Source organism: Mus musculus, chromosome X (assembly GCF_000001635.26).
Source record: "Mus musculus strain C57BL/6J chromosome X, GRCm38.p6 C57BL/6J".
NCBI lineage: Eukaryota > Metazoa > Chordata > Mammalia > Rodentia > Muridae > Mus > Mus musculus.
In genome coordinates, this window is record NC_000086.7 from 51,131,850 (window position 1) to 51,147,479 (window position 15,630).

A 15,630-nucleotide genomic window follows, 5' to 3' on the forward strand; every position below is an offset into this window, starting at 1 on the left:
CCCATTTTACTTTTATTAAAATATATGACATCTTTATTTTTTATTAATTGTTGTTACATGAAAAAAATGAAATTATACAATATATATTCCAAATACAATTACTACTGTTTCCTGATAATTTTTTTTTTGTCTTTTATTAGTTCCTATACAGGTGCTTTTAAAGCAACAACTCTCTATAGGCATGAACTTGACTGGTCAGCTGATTTTCGAAAAAGCCCTAATTTAACCAATGAATGACAACACACACACACACACACACACACACACACACACACACACACACACACTTTCCTGGTTGCCTTACCTTTGCCATGCCTTGAAGTGGGATTTTGGTGTATTCCTGAAAACCCCTTTTCTCACACCTCCTCCTCACACCTCCTCCTCCCTCTTCACTGCTATAATTGGCTCTAAGGGCTCTAAGGCTGCCTGTCCTGCCAGATGTCCCAATCATCCAATAGTGCCCCACCCTTCTTTCTTTCCTTAGCCCACTGATATTTATGGAAGACTTGGAAGAGAAAAGGGTAATTTAGGAAAAGTGAATGCTTTAACAGTTTACTGTCTACCTAAAATGATGATATTGCTGTCATTTTATTTTACTATTTTCTTTTTAACTGTAGGACCTTTTTCATAAATGGATGTGACTTGCCCAGCCTTGTCTTTATCTAGGGGCCATATGAAAAAAGGCCCTAGAAATGCTACAAGCATTTCTGTTAGGGAGGAAGAGATAAGATAGCAGAATTAGATGGTCCATAATTTAGAGCATAATTAGTAAAGAAAAGCCTTAGAGATGCAGTGGTATTTACTGCTTTGGGTATGTCTCTACTTAAAATTCCTGGATTCAAAAAGATTGGTATGTCTATTGCCTTTAATCTCGGGAATGGCACATTTTACCACTTTACAGCATTGTTTTCCAGTTCCTGCCGCATGTGTGCATCTTTACAATGCGGTCATCATTTCGCTGATAGTTCTCTTCGCCCTAGAGTACTGACTACTTGCTGAGTGACTTGTAGATACAACTGAAGACACATTTCAAAATAAATTTTGATTTTAATCAATGAATACTATATATTACATATACATTTCTAATAGCAATTTAACATGTTAATAACGTGCTGGCTCACTGTGTTTTGACTACGTGCATGTGTTCTTTCTTTCATTCTTTTTATTTCGTTCACTGAAGACATCAAGTTGCACCCACACTTGCTAAACTGCAGTCAGAGGTTCTCTCTAACTATGCAGAAAACGGGAATGTGTGGAGTCTGGCAGGGGCAATAAGTTCGATCCCTAACTTATCCTCCACGCTTACTTCGAATTTCCACTAGCACAGCTGCTGGAAGAAACCCTGAAAGGCAAGTTGGCTGACTTGGAAGTGCTCCTGCTTCAGCAGCTCTCCTTAGGCATATTTAGTAAATAAACTGACTACTCTGTTAACAAGAACAGAAAGAATACAGCTCAAACGAACGGGACGCATTAGGGTAAGGGAAAGGCATTTTAAGATGAAGGGGCCACACTAGATGCCAAGGAAGATGATGGAGCAGTCTGGGGAGGGGCTCTCAGGTTTGAGGACAGATAGCCCTGGGCTGACCAAGCCCAGCTAAGTCATGTGATGAGCAGTTCTCAGGACCTTGTCAAAGTTCTCATCATCTTCAGGAATTAGGCCTGACAAGTCAGATCTTACTAACTCAATGATTCATCCTCATGTCAAAATCATCAAGAATCTTTGAAAGTAAAATCTCCTCATATGAACCACACAGTAGGCTTGTTCCCATGTATTTGATTTCTCTCGGACTTTTGAGGCCTTTCTCACTGAAGTCCCTTCCAATTCTAAATAAATTTTAAAATTAAAAAATAAAAAAAAATACAACTAGGACCTATTGAACAAATGCTGAGCGGTGGATAGATTATTTCCAGACTAAAAAAATAACTTCTGTAATTAATTTTCAATAAAAAGCCAAGCTCAATGTTCACATGAGGCACACTTTCTTTTATGGTTCTAACCTCTCTCGTTTATACTATCTTTTTTAAACAAACAAACTTCTTTCTGTTTTTAAAACCATTTAAATCTACTTAGGGTCTGTTATTTCTTCTAATAGCACAAGAAAATCTGTAAATAATCAGCCTATTAAAAAGGTAAAACGATTCCTGGAGATGTTTAGTTCTTTTTAAAGATTTAACCACAAACTCTACCGGACTGTCATTAGATTTTAAAATTAGTGTTGTAGTTTTTCTGAGCATTTCCTCTTTGAGTATAAATGCCAGTGGGTAACACTTGATTGCGAAGCGAGTTCTTCCAATCACAGCCCTGGAGCAGAGCAGGAACTTCTGAGCTGCTTATTTCTTTTCAAATAAGCATTTCTATTTTCTCAACACCACCTCTGGCCCAAGCTAAGTGCGCCACTTTATGAATGAGAACCGTCAATGGCTTAGCTTTGACTAATAGTCATGGGTTAAGTCAAGTAGCCTACAAGCTTGTGCATTCAGTTACAGTAAGGTAAGCAACTTAATCCTGTCTCTATGTATATAACATCCTTCATGCCAATTGAACTAACATGCCCATCTGGAAGTTATTGCCTATTTTAAAGAAGAAGGTAAGGGGGTTTGTGTGTATGTATGCTGGGGACAGAACCCATGGCCTTATACAGACTAAACATACTTTACCACTCAACAACATCCCATAACAGGAAAAGGTTCTTTTTTTTTTTCCGAGACACGGTTACTCGGTGTAGCCCTGGCTGTCCGGGAACTCACTCTGTACACCAGACTGGCCTCGAACTCAGAATCTGCCTGCCTCTGCCTCCCGAGTGCTGGGATTAAAGGCATGTGCCACCATTTCCGGCTAAAAACTAGAGTGTATAGTTTCTCAAAGATGAACTTTGTGGGTGACAATGTCTTGTTGAAATGGCAAAAGGTTGAACAAGACCAGGCGTGGTGGCACAGGCATATTTCTGAGTTCGAGGCCAGCCTGGTCTACAAAGTGAGTTCCAGGACACAGGTTACACAGAGAAACCCTGTCTCGGAAAAAAAAAAAAAAAAAAAAAAAAAAAAAAAAAAAAAAAAAAAAGGTTGAACAAGCATAGGAGAATAAGAATCCACAAATTAAGATGCCTCAGGAAACATAACCTGCCTCTATTTATGTGCAATCTCCTTTTTACATTTTAAATGTTTAAAAATATTAAAAGAATAATATTTAGTTACACAGGGAAATTGCTCCTTTTACAAAAAGTTATGGACATTTAACTTCTCTCAAATATAAGAATTCATACACACACACACACCTACCCATATATGTTTATAGTTGCTACTTAGTGATTAACTATGGGAAAACAATAGTCTTCCAAGGTAAAATCTTAAAAGCCTAGCAAATAATCTTCTTAAAGGACTCTGAATAGTAAAACAATTCAATAAAGATTCTAAGTCCTTAGCCAGTTACCTCTTGAAGGCCTTGGTTGATTTCTTATCTTAGCTACTGTGAACAGTGGCCAATAACCCTGGAAGTCCAGGTGTCTCTTTCATATAATGATTTGAGTAACTGGAGTAGCTCACATCTTGAGTGTCCGAAGGTTCTCAACACAGGGCTCCACTAACTGAGGGGATGAAAATGCTAATTCCACTGATTGGCATTCCACGTTCTATGCATCTATAAAATTATTGCAGTGTACCTCATAAATATGTGGGTAAATATGTTTCCATTTAAAAATTAAGAAAAAAGCAAAAGTTATTCCTTAAGTACATGTGTCTAGTTTATAAACATTTTAGGGACACTAACACATTGCGTAAAATGAATTATTCATCAAGTTAGCATAAATAAATGAAAATTAAATGTTATGCCAAATCCATTGTCTCTCTAACAAAAGCAACCTACTTATTCTCAGTAATATCCAACATCAGTTACAATTATTGATGAACACAAAAGATTTTAAGTGATGTAAATTATAGCATGACCTAGCGGCCACAGAATAGGTATGGCCTTCCATCTCTGAGCTTCTATCTAGAGGTAGAAGACTACGCATTTGCTTTTACTAAGGTTAGACATTTGTTAGCAATTTGTGGAGCCGATTTTAATACCAGAAAAACAGTGCCCTTAAATTTTACAAGCACTCTTATAATACCATCCTTGTATTGTTCATTTGAAGACACTGAGGTAGTATAAAAGATGTAAGCCTTTTTCATCTTTATTGGGCTTATTACCGTCAGAAAATTATGAACAGAAATGAAATGCACAGTTTTAGTTTCTATCTGACCTTATTTACTGTTCACATAGAGCACAACTGAATAGCCTGTGTTTCATAGTTTTTAACTTGGTCACCTACTGAGTGATGTTCTTAAGGGACAGAAATAGTCAAAAGGCATGCTGCAGAAGACCCATATAGTCTCCAGACCAGTTAGATGGTACCTCAACAAGTATGAGCTATCTTTATAAACAAATGAAAAATGATAGTAGTGTTTATCTACTCATGATTGTTAAAAATAAGCCACCTTTGCGCTTGAGAGAGCTGAGGGAAAAAGTTGGTTTAAAAGGAAACAACTGTCCTCAACTCCCCCTGGTCTTTTTGTTGACATTTAAATTATAGATGCCTTAGGGAAAAAAGAAACATTAAAGCTAGTCAGGTAGGCAAATGATAAGTAGACTACAGTGACTATAAGGGGCAAATCACAGTTCAGATTGACCATTCTTTGGTGGAAGGAGAAGGTGCAATAGAGGCCTAGGAATTACAACAGAGTACCCAAACTCAGATCAGCATAGGAAACGAGCAAACGACTGCTTCTGTAGGCAGGCTGCCTTTGGAATATTCTGAGGAATAAGCAAGAATGGACCTAACAATCAATTGTTGGTGATCACCATATGACAATAATGGAATTCAACGAAACTTAGTATTCCAGTAGGAAAAGGAAAAAGAAAACTATTTTAAGGATACAGTTTGTGGCGTGAATTGTGGTGGCTTTATAGGTATATGCTTATCACTAGGGATACCAAATTGTGTGTATTGCACGCATACATGGTTTTTGTATGTGAATGATACCTAAATAAAATATTTTTAAAAATCAAATTTACCTTGTTTTTTTAACAGACTACAAAACAAAATGCAAATTGTTTGCTGGGGGATGGGAAGAGCCAAGATGAACAAGGATCTCACAAGTATTTATAAAGAGCACTAAGAGTTCCTATCGCATCATCAAGTTTGGGACAAAGTAAAACACAAAAGCAAAGACAAAGCCTTGCATGCTTATTAGGAAGATAGTGCTACAGGAGAAAAAAAGACTAGCCCGATGTGACAAATGTGGAGGATCTTGTTAGAACAAGAAATATTCATTCAATGGCTAACAGCTGAGGTACAACAGCAAACATTATTAGATACATATTTCATATCACTAAAACTCTTCATTGTGAAGCTGAGATTATTTTTTTAATTTTCACTTTGTTTGAGAGTTTTCTGGTCTGTTTACTTCTACTATGTTCTACAGTGTTCTTTTACCTCTTGACAATGTAAACCGTGTCTGAACATCAGAAACACTGGCTTTTTAAAGGAGTTGGGAAAATGCGAGGGAGCCACACTGCTTGCTCTACCTGCTAAACTTTCTTAAGAAAGCCACCTAAAAGCTTTCAAAGGTACATCTTTACAGTAGCAAATGTCAGTGCATACCTGTTACATACAGCGAACAAACCCGCCTACCATAGCAAGCATCCCAGCTAAATTGTCTAGGTGTGTTTTTCACTCATTGTTCAGTGTAACTGAACAGAGTCTGCTCTCTAGCTCTCAGTCTTTGTAGGCTGACATTCCCTTTATCTAGGGGCTTATAATAAGCAAGCTATAGTCAATTTTCCAAAGGCAGATGCACTCTTCTGGTATCCTAGAAACAAATCAAAGTATGCTTTGTGGAAAGACCTGAAGTTCAAACTAGTGATACAAATGCTTATTAATGTGTGATCACATAAACACATTAATTTTTAAACAAATTTCTTCTAAGGACAAGCATCAAACTATTAGTAAGGGGGTGATTAAAAGAGATAAAAAGAACTGATTATCGGAGGAATCGGTACCAGAGAAATTAAGCAAAATTTTACATTCCCGCTGCAATATCAAGATCAGGATTCATATTAAAGAGATTTCTTCCAGATGAGACTAGTATTTCACTTAAAATTGCACACATTAGCTGAATTACAACAGTTCTACGAAGCAACTTCCTAGACCATAGAGGAGCATATCAACCATTGCAGGATTAGACTTTTGTGTACATACTAGTGGTAGAAATTAATCCATATTAACTTATTACATCACAGTAGCTATCACTAAATGAGGAAGAAAAACAATTTCTAATTGTTCCCTGGGGGGTCTTCTATGTATTATTTATCTACTGTAACATGCCATAAAATAAATTGTACTCTCATGAGTCATATTGGTTATCTTCTTAAGCTTGAGATCTGAAATTACACCCACCAAAGAAAAAACGGAAATACATATACATATATTTTTAGCCTATTATCAAACTCATGGAGAATAGAATTAGAAAGCACAATTAAAGAATGTTCAAAACTTAACAAATGTATTACTCATTTCTTTTAAAACATTTTTCTAAATTGGCCCAGCATGAGCCTCTCTAATCCCTCCTCCACGCAGTGAGAGTGGAGACACAGAGGATGTCACAGGCTGAAAAGAAAGAACAAAGTTTTTCTCACCCCTACTTTACCCTATGCCCGACTCTCTGATTCCCTGAAATGGCATCTGACTTGCACCCCGAGGCTGTGTCTTGACCTTTGAAGAGATCCCTGCTCTGCCTTTATAGGATATATCCTGCTCAAGTGTCAATAACACCTTGCTCTATTCCTTGCTTATTCCCATAAGAGCCTGAGAATGGTCTTAGTCTAGTCAAACGTTGGCCAACATCTCCCTACCCTCACCTAAAGCTTCTAGCAATAATCAACTTATTCTCAGTCAGAGATGATGCACCTAACCCTCAAGAGACTGGAGGCCCCAGGGAGTTTAGAGGTCAGGTGGGGTGGGGGATGGGGCATCCCCGTGGAGACAGGGTGGGTCGGGAGGAGGTGTGGGATGTGGAGCAGTCAGAGGGTGGATGGGGAGGGGCAGGGAATGGAATATGTAGTGTAAAAAATAAATTAAAAATACTTGGCTCATGTCAAGTATTACTGAAGGCCAAATGAGCTCTAAGGAGCTCGTTGGTTTCATGAAGATTAATTGATCAACTTAATTACCAGCACTGAGTTAGAAGGCAAATATATTTGGCCAACTAATAGTGTAGAACATGAACTCTATCTTCCATCAGTCTGTCTAGCTATTCTGAAAAGGTACCATGAACAAAACCATCAAGTACTCAATAGCCTCCTGTGGTAACTTACAAGAGATGACATCTGAGCGTTCTGCAGCATGAGTTGCATGTGCTGGGCGAACATGGCTGCGGCAGTCTTCTGTTGAATCAGATTGTTTCTCCCATTAACTTCTAGCTGCGACTTTAAGTGCGGTGGAGGGTGGAGGTACTTGCAGTTCTCACGAGTGCACCGACCCTAGTAGCAAAAAATTTAGATAAATCTTTGTTTAATAATTCTGGTATGGTTAAAGAAATTATAGAAACTTTCTGCGCTCTTAAGAACCAACAGTCACAAGCACTAGCCACGAAGTCACCCATTTTCTTTTCCTAACAGCCCTGTAAAATTGACATTCTTACCATCTTTATCTCCCAGCTGAAGAAACTGACTAGGAGACATCACGTGACTTGCCCATGGGGACATAACCGCAAAAATCTAGTTGGTCTTAGTTCAGAATGTTCTTAGCTGCTCTGTTTTGCTCTACTTTGATTATGCACCATATTATATTTAGAACATAGAAATACTAGGGAAGGTATGCCATAAAATGTAAGTAGAAATCACAAAGTTAAATAAAAATCTTTTAACAAGAGATGTAAAGATGTAAAATCATGTTTAAGACTGGGATCTGGATCCACATGAACAAGTAATTAAAAAATATTTCAGGGAGGATCTTTAAGAATCACATTAAAGTTTATTAATCCTGGATTCTATTACCTGGGACATTGTAGGTCCCAAAGCTTTCTTTTTCCTCAACGCTTTATACTGAGGGGGCTTTGATGATCTGAGAATAAATCTGTATATCTGCTTGCTCATTAGGTTCCAGCAGCAATGTCTGTAGGTCATGTGGATACTAAAGTTTCTCATCATTTTTTAATTCATAGTTTAATCAGTTTCCAGAGAGGATAATATTTAAATTCTATTGAACCATGCATGGTGACTTGTGTCTGTAATCCCAGTATTGTGGAGACAGGCAGGAGAAATGCCCTGAGTTCAAGGCTGACTTAGGCTACAGAGTGGGGCCTGTTTAAAAAAAAGCACAACCCCACATGCCTTTGATATCCTGTAAACGGTGACTCAGCTGCTGATTATGTGGTAGCAAAGAGTGTCACTGGACAAGTTGTTTATTGCACTGCCTTAATATGACCTACCACTGCATTCAACTAGGAACCTTACACGAAGCAACTAAAGGCTATCCTGTTTGGATTACTAAATCCACCATAATCCTTTTAAGATAAGTACAACTGCAAGTAAAACCTTTTCCCATCGATGCTGGATTCTTTACCCAGCATGAAGTTATTGGAAGAGGAAGAGGAAGAAGGAAAAAAATACAACCTTTTTCTTTGGCCTCAGAATGCAAGTTGCTACATTATCTGAATTCCCAGGGGAAAATGAGTCAGTTGACCACGTTTTCATTCAACACATCCTAAGCATGGTACTTATTTGCAATACTCAAATGATACACACATTCACTTATTTATATTTCATTATCTTTCTATGAAGTCATTCCTACAATTTTACTGAGAAACATGGTGTGTACTTCAACGTTTGCCTAGCTACATATAATGCAAATTTGAATGCACTGTTGCTGCTTTTTTGAAAAGCCTTCATTAATTCTATAATATATATTAATTCTATAATATATATTTTACTTGCATGATAATTGCATATATTTATGAGGTAGTGTATAACCTAAAACCTAGTGTGAAAAACTGAAAGTACACTTATCATTTGCCGTTCTGTTTCTTCTCCTGGTACATTTATTTTTAAACAAATTAAAATAATTATCAAATCTAATAATAACCTCATTTCAAATATATCTTTAAATCTTGTTCTTAAATTCTGGAAAAAGAAGAAATTATACATATTAAGAATTGGAAATGTTTTTAAGCTGATTCTCCTGAATTCATACAAATAGCTTATAAAAAGCTATATAATTTCAACACATATAAGCACTGTAAGAAAAACTTCCCCCACACTAAAATCACAATCTCAGGGATTTCTTCCCATGAAAACCATAAACATCATTTTACATAAACAATCTCTCTTAAGTGCTAAGACAGGCATGGGAATTACAATACGTAGACCCTTTATCCTCCAGCAACATTACTAAGGTTATTTGGCTCCAATATCCAGTTTAGAAGATACATAGCATTTGGTGACTTCCACCACGGCATGGTAGCTTATGCGTCAATGTCAGCCTTCCTGCTACTCCTTCTGGACCCCAAGAGCAAAGATTTCCCCAAGGTCTAGGCCTAAATCTTGTTCTCTTTTACCATCTCATTTCTCCGGAGAAACGGAATTATTCCAAATTTGCAGGGAGCCCTGGAATTGTCCAGATCTTAAATCTCCGTCTATCTCTGGCCTCTGGTCTGAATTCCAGCTTTTTTTTTTTTTTAACAGCAGCTGCAGCTGCATTTGGGGTTCTTGCCCTCTAACCAGGTGGGAATACCTTACTCCTGACGTTTGCCTATCTTTCAGCTTGCTGCAGACACACATTCTGGGACATTGCGTCAAGTCTATGGTTTGGGGCTGTTACATAGCAGCAGTGAGGAAAAGAACTCAGGCAGCTGCTGAGCAGGATTGCCTTGGGCTACAAAGCCTAGATAACTTAAGACAATTGCTGTTAGGTAGCTATGGAATAGGATTTGTAATCCCTCTGCAAAAGAGAAAAAGACACATAAATACATCTATTATATTCAGAATTCTAAACAATAGAGTGCCTTTACCCCATTAATTAATTAATTAATTTCAATAGAGTGCTTTTTAAAGGGAAAGAAAAGAAACTGATTGAGATTTTAGCATTTACTAAAAATTACAGAATGTTCACATCATTTACACTTACTGTATTAGAAGAAAGGGAAAAGAACAAAGGGACGAAAGAAGCACAATATATCTGGCATATTTCCTGCCAGCCCAGAGAGAAAAAAATGAATGTCTTTATGATTTCTTTCTTACTGTCCACAATAGTAACTTTGCTTAAACTTCTTTTTTCAGAAACTAATGAGTTTTTACAAAGCAAAAACAGTACACAGAAATAGAAAAAAAGGGAAAATAACTGTAAAAATTACATCAAGTTGGGCTATAAAACCAAGGCATGATATGAGGCATCATGAAATTAAAAAGAAAAAAGTTATTCGTCTTACTTATGAGATTTTACTTGATTTATAAAGCATCCTGTTTTGAATGACAGAATCCATAATTTAATTGTATAACAATGCAAATGCATAGCAATACCACCTTACTGGAGACTGCTATTTGTGACACAGAAAGCTTATAAAATACAAAAATCTACATTTTTTATCAAAACAATAGATGAGGAGATCATGTAATTTAATATTCTTGTTAACTGTGAAATACACTGGTACAAAGGAACACTAAGGCTCTCACGTATTTTTTAAAACTCACTTTAGAACTCAGGGCAATGTATCTATATGCAGAACATTTGATGATAATAAACTTCTAGATATGATGCATTTTTTTCAAGAACTCGAAATTTAGTTACAGGCTTTAATATTTTAATTGATATGATGAGGGATATAACTGTAGTTTTTGACATTTGGTAAACCTTGTTTTTCATTCATAGTGGTAAAATGGCTTTGGTAAAACATATATGGATAGGATGAGCTGCGGAGGGGACTGTCCCAAAGACTGCTGCTGTCCTTTGAAAAACAATGACTACAGATCAGAAAGTTTATCACGAACGTCCCTGGGACTACTAAGCAGTGTGAGTGGGCCACAAGACACCCTTTCACAATGAATCTACCATAACCCAGTGCTAATCTTAACTCTGAAAAGGCAGCCCCTCATTTTCCACAGCCAACTCAAGGGCGTGTCAAGCTGTCTACATTGTTATCTAGACCAAGAGTGTCAGAATTGCCATGTATTAGGTAATTATTAGACCATGCACTGAAGGACTTCATAAATGTTGGGTGACAACATCCTTTGGCCTAAGAGACTATCCTAAAAACAGCAGCTAGGGCTGGTCAAGCCATGTAAATCAATTTTCCTTGCCCCTTAACCATTCACAGAGACTTAAAAAGAAAAAAGAAAAGAATTAAAGAATGAACTCATTAAGGCTTGCCTCAATTTCCCTCCTCGCCCTACTTACCTTAAAACCATATGACCCTCACCTGGTCATCATTGTGTTATTAAGTTAAGCAGTTAGCGCATGATTCTAGAAGGAAAATAGTTTTAGCTGAAATAAGTCCTCCCACTCTGCTGTGTCTTCCAGTTCCCTCTTTTCCCACCCACTGTCTGGGAAAATGAGACCAAAAAGCAGCAGGGCGAGGGAACAGTTGATGACATCTGCGAACCACAGCTGCATCAAAAAGTTGATAACAGATAAAGGAGAAACTTGCAGAGCATTTATAAAACCTCCAAAATTCAATCTATTGCCTTTGCCGTACCTTTTGGCTTTTCACAAGTGAATAGCAAGTCTTTCCCGGAGAAAGAAAAGTAGCATTGTAATGATTCAAATCGCACCTAAGTCTTGGAAGTTACGAGAGAGTCTGTCAGCTAACAGAATACTATGCACTTGGTGGGAAAAAAAAAAAACAACTGGGAAAAAAAAACAACCTATGAAAAGTACTTTTCACGTTCATGAGAGAGCCCTGCCATCTATCAAAATAAGAAAAGGACCCTAGGAAGCTGATAAAAGTACCTTCTGTCAGATACTGTATCTTTAACAAAAACAGCTGTTTGCATAATAACTTGCCTCTTCATATACGTTTGGAGTTAAGAGGAGGGGAGTGGTAGATGAAAATAACCTCTCTTAAATACAAATTTACCCGAGTTACCTTTTCAAAGACACAGCCTTATTGCTCTGCCCTATCAGTAGCTAAAATGTAAATGTTAAACACACCACACAGACGATTTGTTCAAGAAGAAAAAGAGTTACTCCGTTTTAACGGTCCTGGGGTAAATGAAGGACAAAGTCCTGACCTGTGCTCTCCCACTAGAACATATGTGTGCTCCTAGACATGGCTTCTCAGAGGATGTACAAGTGAGTAAAGAATTTAGACCTGCCAGGTACCAGGCTGTCTAGTTCCTGCAGTATCACAGACCTACTGAAATCTAGGAAAGAGCTGAAAGAGCAAACGGTGAGCGCATCCACCCATAGTAGTTACCCAGCGATTAGCAGTTACCAGCAAATCTCCACTTTCTTTCTCTCGGAGTTCTGTCTTTCAGCTAATAGGGATAATCTACATAATTTTCTCCTCCAAATAGTGTATCATCAATCAGTATTGATGTATTGTACCACGAGTATCCTCAGCATTTTGCATATCACCACCTTTATTATAAATTTGAGATGCTGGTACCCTAATTCACAAGCAGCTTAGTAGGCACGAGAGCCAATTTTCTCGTTCTCAGTACCCAAAATGGAATCTGTTCAAATGACTCCGTGTCTGGAAAGACTTCCTGAAGCCTTCTCTCCACCCCCGACCCCTTATCTTACCTTTGTGTCTCCAAGTGTATATATTCAGCGCTGCCCTAACACCTATTGCTAAATACATCAATAAATTGTTTGCATGCCTATCTCATCTGCCAGACTTTGAGTCTCTCAGAGAAGACCTCTTTCTCATCTTTGAATCCCCCCAGGGATGTATCTGTGCCTGGTGGATAGTGGCCACACAAGTTTGCTAACCTTTGCGGGGATACTTTTCTAGAGGGCTGCACTTAAAACTTCTCCGTGCTCCCCTGTCTACTGCCTTTCGTGAGATCCCTCTTCTTTCTCCAAGTAAGAGAACAATAGTCAACTGGGTTGAATTAACTATTATTTCATTTAAGTCTAGAAAATAATCTGTAAATTTTCTGCTACGATTATGAACCCCGAAGGAATATATGACCACCCTTCTAGTAATTTCGTATAACTGAACCAGAAGTGACATGAATCCATAAGGCACACAGACATGACCCCCTAGTTCTAATGCAAAGAGTCTCAAGATCCCCAGAATATAGACTCCCACTGTAGGACAGGGACGATAAAAAACCCAGCCACTGATCCATATCTAATCAGCACCTGGGCCCTCCTAAGGGGAGCTCTGTATTTCTTGGGTCTGTGGTCTGTTTACGACAAAGTGCTTCTCTCGCTGCCCCACCCTTACCCAGAATTTCTCTAAGCATGCTGTAGGTCAAATTCCCCTAAGCTACAAAGGTGAAATACGCAGCTGTAGGAAAATCACAGCAGGCGGAGCCTACTTGTAGCTCTACTGTACCTATCAATTCTTAAGAAATATATTCCACCCAAGCTCAATTTAGTTCCCGTTAAAACAGATTTTACTTTTCAAGAATCACAGGCTTGAATTTCTTCATGGAGAAGTTTGAAAGAGTAAATAAGAGTAAAAGGCTGACTTGTCCACAGGCAAAGCAAGCTGACCTCACCCGTATCCAGAAGCTACTCCTGCTGCTCCGCTCGCTCCCCACCAACTAACCATGCGGATTTTACCCTTGCTCTAATCGAATACCTTCAATCATTTTAGATAGAATAGTTACTGGATACTTTGTCAATAACCAACTCCTTGTAAATGAATCATCTCTATTTTAAAAATAGCCAGAACCAAACTAAACTCTCAAGATAAAGACACACATTGGTGCCAAGTTATCAAATTCAGAAGCACTTCTGATGGTAAGTATTCATAGAAGCTGGCTTTCAGCGTCTTGTGGCAGTTAACATAAAATGCCAATACATAAAACTTAGTGGATTACCCGCCCCCCCCCCCAAATGCACTTAAAGCCACTCGACCAAACTGCTACTTACTACATAGACTTCGTTACAAAACAATAGTGTCGGTCTCTGCCCAGCAGTAGAATCTACTGTACTACTGCTCCTTTACTTTGGACACTCCCTTCAGCATCTAACACTGCAATTAGGAAGCCAAGACAAAAAGAACAGCAGCTGCCTGTACCTTTTATTGCTCCACTAAGGCTTATGCTTTGAATCCTACCTAGGGATGTTAAATTTAACAAATAGAACTAAAAGACTCCAAATTTACTTCCATTTTTTAGATAAGCCATCTAAGTATCCGTATGCTACATTCAATATTTTTCTAGTAACTTTCTCCGCAACTGTTCTATGCTGTAAACTGAGCTAAATCAAGTCAGTCCCTCTCAAACCCATTTTACTCCCTTTACCAAAGGGCCTGAGAAGCTCCGTCTTATGGGACCCATCGGCCCGGGATCAGCACACTACTCACCCAGAAGGAATGCTAAGCTCCAACTTACCTGACCAGCTGCAAGGATCTGAAGGAAGTTGACTGCTGGAGAAGGCAATTTGTTCATTCCATAGCTCCTCCCACCATAAGCATCACACCAATCACTTATCTTGCCAGCCTCTCCACCTTCTAAGGCACAGAGGCAAGACTACACTTACTTTTTTTTTTTTTTTTTTTTTTGTATGTTTAAGTGACTGTGCTGCCTGTTGGAGCTCCCTCTTTCGGTTAAATTGAGAAGGAGCATGGGATGTGACGGCCGAATTATTTATTTGTTTTCTGGAGCTGGACTCAGGCCCCAGCAGAGCGCTCTATCTTCAAGCTACACTCCCAGCTGGACTCCAGACACATACAACAAATTTTTAGGCACACAAAATACCGCATGAAAATGAGGCTTTTATATCTTTTAAGGCTTTATAGTCTGTGAGCTAGGGAGAGAATAAACAGGGAGGCCAACTTTCTTTTTTTCTTCCTTTCTTTCTTTTTTTTTTCTTTCTTTTCTTTTTTTTTTTTTTTTTTTTTTTGGTTTTTCGAGACAGGGTTTCTCAGTGTAGCCCTGGCTGTCCTGAAACTCACTCTGTAGACCAGGCTGGCCTTGAACTCAGAAATGCGCCTGCCTCTGCCTCCCGAGTGTTGGGATTAAAGGCGTGCACCACCACTTCGTGGCACACCAACTTTCTTTCTTAATCCTGTCTGTGGACTACTCATCCACTAATGTCTAGGGAAATGAGAGATTAATGCACATCTCTATATATACTCACATAAAATTTATCCAAGTACATACTCAAAACACAAAATTGGAATAATGTTTTCTGTCAATGCTTGTTTATTCATATTTAAAGAAAGGACAGGGCTGGAGAGATGGCTCAGCAGTTAAGAGCACTGGCTGCTCTTCCAGAGAACCCAGGTTAAATCCCCAGCAACCACGTGGTGGCTCACAATTGTCCGTAACTCCAGTTCTAAGGGATCTGATACCCTCACAGAGACATACAAGCAAGCAGAATAGTAATGTTACAAATTAAAAGTAATAATTTAAAAAATGAGGTTGGAAGGATGGCTCAGTGGTTAAGAGCCCTGGTTGCTCTTCTAGAGGACACAGGT

The 15,630-nt window shown here is 38.4% G+C and overlaps 1 protein-coding gene across 15 annotated transcripts in view; it reads right to left on the reverse strand.

Moving 5' to 3' along the window:
- Mbnl3 (muscleblind like splicing factor 3) overlaps positions 1 to 15,630 on the reverse strand; it is a 92,497-nt gene that overhangs the window by 18,356 nt on the left and 58,511 nt on the right. For 12 of the 15 annotated variants that reach the window (NM_001310515.1, NM_134163.5, XM_006541435.1 and 9 more), the window contains one exon: positions 7,355 to 7,519. In NM_001310515.1, the coding sequence (NP_001297444.1) occupies positions 7,355 to 7,408 (54 nt within the window). In that variant the 5' untranslated portion in view covers positions 7,409 to 7,519. Of the gene's footprint in view, positions 1 to 7,354; positions 7,520 to 11,429; positions 11,486 to 14,542; positions 14,647 to 15,630 lie in introns of those variants that run through there. The other 3 variants (XM_006541438.1, XM_006541441.3, XM_006541439.2) reach the window with 3 other exon arrangements.